The sequence below is a fragment of the Palaemon carinicauda genome, chromosome 34 (assembly GCF_036898095.1).
Source record: "Palaemon carinicauda isolate YSFRI2023 chromosome 34, ASM3689809v2, whole genome shotgun sequence".
NCBI classification, from domain to species: Eukaryota; Metazoa; Arthropoda; class Malacostraca; order Decapoda; family Palaemonidae; genus Palaemon; species Palaemon carinicauda.
This window is the reverse complement of record NC_090758.1, coordinates 14110929-14114565: the sequence shown is the minus strand read 5'-3', so window position 1 is coordinate 14114565 and position 3637 is coordinate 14110929. Positions and strand designations below refer to the sequence as shown.

Genomic DNA, 3637 nt, shown 5'->3' with positions numbered 1-3637 from the left:
AGGATGAAGAGGTGACAAAAGACCAGCTGGAAATTTTGAAGTTGGAAACAATTCTCCAAGAGAAATCTAAACTACTGGAAGAAGCTCAATTGACAATAGACCATTTTACAAAACAAGAAAATTTAGTGGCTGATCGGGAGAAGATTATGCGCGAAGAACACGCAGCTGAAGTAACAGAATTGAAAGGGAAAATCTCCAAACTTCAAGAAGGAGTCTTCGATCTGGAGGCCGAACTGGAGGAAAAAGATTCCCTGACAATACACCACCAGGAAATAGAAGCAGCTATGAATAATCAGATAGCTGAGCTTGCACTACAAGCCAACGGTTTACTAGAAGCTCTCAAAGGGAAAAATGAGGTAATAGACTCACTTGAAAAGCAACGAGTATTGCTACATGAGAAAGTGACAGCAGCTGAGGCTCAAAATGTAGAAAGTAAAGGAAACTTGGAAATCCTAATGTCAGTAAATGAAACACTACAGCAAGACAACGCTACCCTAACAAAGAGATACAATGAAGATCTGGCAAATAAGCAAACTGAAATCAATGAACTAGTCAGAGTTGTCACAGAAAAAAACAAACAATCTGTGATAGATCAGCAAATAATAAACAAACTAAAAAAACATGTTCACTCAGCCTGTATGGAGATTCGGGTTCGAAGTGGTCAAAGAAGACAAGTGATAAAAGAGTTCGAAGCTTTGAAGAACAGTGATCTTGTGTATTACATAGACGTCGGCAAAGCGATACAATCGTCACACAAAGATAATGATGAAATTGAACTGCTGAGAAATAAGATAAAAGAAAGGGACGCACAATATCAGGAAAAAATGAAAGAACTTCATCACAAAATAGTATTTTACCATACAAAAGTGACCTCATTGCAGGCGGAAAATATTAGATTGAAAGAAGACTTATGGTACATAAAATTCCAGCAAGAAACCAATAAACAGAAGGATAAGATAGAAGTACAAAATGACCATGGAGGCAATGACAAGGAGGACGAACAGAAACAAGAAGATACCACAATAGTGATATTGTTCCAAGATTAAGAGAGTTACTGAAGGCGAATTTAAAGCACCTGAGATTTGAATAGAAAAATTTCGCCCTGGAATGGCATCTGGCGGGCCATGTGGACTGCCTGAAGAAAGTCAGCGGACTCGAAGTCCAGAGGGCGTTGGCTAGGATTGAAATTAGCTAGTGCATTGAGAAAGAGCCCAGTGCCAACCAAGCGCAGGGAACGGATCGAGTCCGCAAGACCCAGGGAACTGATCGAGTCCCCAAGACCCAGGGAACGGATCGAGTCCCAAAGACCCAGGGAACGGATCGAGTCCCCAAGACCCAGGGAACATATCGAGTCTCCAAGACCCAGGGAACGGATCGAGTCACCAAGACCCAGGGAAATTCTACAATAGCCAACAAGGAGACACTGAGAACAATGAAGAGTCGAATTGAAGACAAGATTTTGTCAGAGGACCTTGCAACCAAGGTTGAATTAGCAGAGCAAGCAGAATGCAAGAAAAAAAAAGTTAGTGGGTCAATATCAGAACAAGAAACCAAAAAGCAACCTGATGGCTATTAAACAAATCGTTATAATTATACCACGAGGGAGTCATTGGACTTGGGGGAACTAAAAAGACAACCTAAGAAAAAAAAAAAACAATCTAGCCATTAATATGTCTAGAGGATGGATAGGGAAGAGGTATATGATCTAGTTTTTCTATTCTGCATTGTCTCTTGGTGAAGATTTGCCTGTACCAAATCTTTGTCAGGTTGACAAGTGGTCTAGATTCTAGGTCTATGCTCTTATTTCTCTCTAGAATTTGGACTAAGAAGAGGTATATGGTCTAGTTTTTCTAGTCTACATCGTCTCTTGATGAAGATTTGCTTGTACCAAATCTTTTTCAAGCAGACATTTGGACCAGTTTCTATCTCTATTCTCATTCTATCTAGAAGATGGACTATGTAGAGGAAAAAGGTGTAACTTTTCCTATTCTGCATTGTCTTGATAAATATTTGCTTGTACCAAATCTTTTTCAAGCAGACATTTGGGCCATTTTCTATCTCTATTCTCTTATTCTATCTAGAAGATGGACTATGTAGAGGGAAAAGGTGTAACTTTTCCTATTCTGCATTGTCTCTTGATGATTTGCTTGTACCAAATCTTTTTCAAGCAGACATTTAGGCCATTTTCTATCTCTTTTCTCTTATTCTATCTAGAAGATGGACTATGTAGAGGGAAAAAGTGTAACTTTTCCTATTCTGCATTGTCTCTTGATGATTTGCTTGTACCAAATCTTTTTCAAGCAGACATTTAGACCAGTTTCTATCTCTATTCTCTTATTCTATCTAGAAGATGGACTATGTAGAGGGAAAAGGTGTAACCTTTCCTAGTCTACATTGTGTCTTGATAAAGATTTGCTTGTACCAAATCTTTTTCAAGCAGACATTTAGACCAGTTTCTATCTCTATTCTCTTATTCTATCTAGAAGATGGACTATGTAGAGGGAAAAAGTGTAACTTTTCCTATTCTGCATTGTCTCTTGATGATTTGCTTGTACCAAATCTTTTTCAAGCAGACATTTAGACCATTTTCTATCTCTATTCTCTTATTTCTATCTAGAAGATGGACTATGTAGAGGGAAAAGGTGTAACTTTTCCTATTCTGCATTGTCTCTTGATAAAGATTTGCCTGTACCAAATCTTTTTCAAGCAGACATTTAGACCATTTTCTATCTCTATTCTCTTATTTCTATCTAGAAGATGGACTATGTAGAGGGAAAAGGTGTAACTTTTCCTATTCTGCATTGTCTCTTGATGATTTGCTTGTACCAAATCTTTTTCAAGCAGACATTTAGACCATTTTCTATCTCTATTCTCTTATTCTATCTAGAAGATGGACTATGTAGAGGGAAAAGGTGTAACTTTTCCTATTCTGCATTGTCTCTTGATGAAGATTTGCCTGTACCAAGTGTTTATCAAGAGACAATGCAGAATAGGAAAAGTTACACCTTTTCCCTCTACATAGTCCATCTTCTAGATAGAATAAGAGAATAGAGATAGAAACTGGTCTAAATGTCTGCTTGAAAAAGATTTGGTACAAGCAAATCTTTATCAAGACACAATGTAGAATAGGAAAAGTTACAAGACTTGAGTGGTAATAAAAAACTAGCTTCGTTTCCTTGTAAGGACATCACTTCCTCCGTCGTCCAGCAATTTCACCGAATTCTCTATTTTATCTAAATTCTCCTTTCGCCACACTGTGGCTAACTGTATACATTTATTCCGCTCACTCAGAGCTACAATTTCATGTATTTATTATTTCATTACCTATTTCTATTGTCTTGTAATTCAAGTATTTGTGCGTGTGAAAAAACACATATTTTTTCACACAAATGTTCGTTGGCTGTCAAGAGGAAATATAACTGACCGAGTATTTGACCTTAGAGATGAGCTCCAATTGTTTTTTGAAGTGCAAGGTAAAACAGAATTTCCTGCCTGGCTGAATGATTAGGAATGGATCAGGAGTTTTACCTATTTGGTTGATATATTTGAGCAACTGAATAAACTGAATCTTCAGATGCAAGGAAGGAATACAAACATTATAAAATTCGTAGATGCCTTGAAAGCTTTCATGAGCAAG

At 37.5% G+C, this 3637-nt stretch overlaps 1 protein-coding gene across 1 annotated transcript in view; it reads left to right on the top strand.

Annotated features, from left to right (window-relative positions):
• LOC137626720 (putative leucine-rich repeat-containing protein DDB_G0290503) overlaps positions 1 to 1046 on the top strand; it is a 1950-nt gene extending 904 nt beyond the window's left edge. Inside the window, exon 1 of the mRNA XM_068357729.1 lies at positions 1 to 1046. This exon is cut by the window's left edge and continues 904 nt beyond it. Within this exon, the coding sequence (XP_068213830.1) occupies positions 1 to 1046 (1046 nt within the window).
• Positions 1047 to 3637: the final 2591 nt, after the last annotated feature.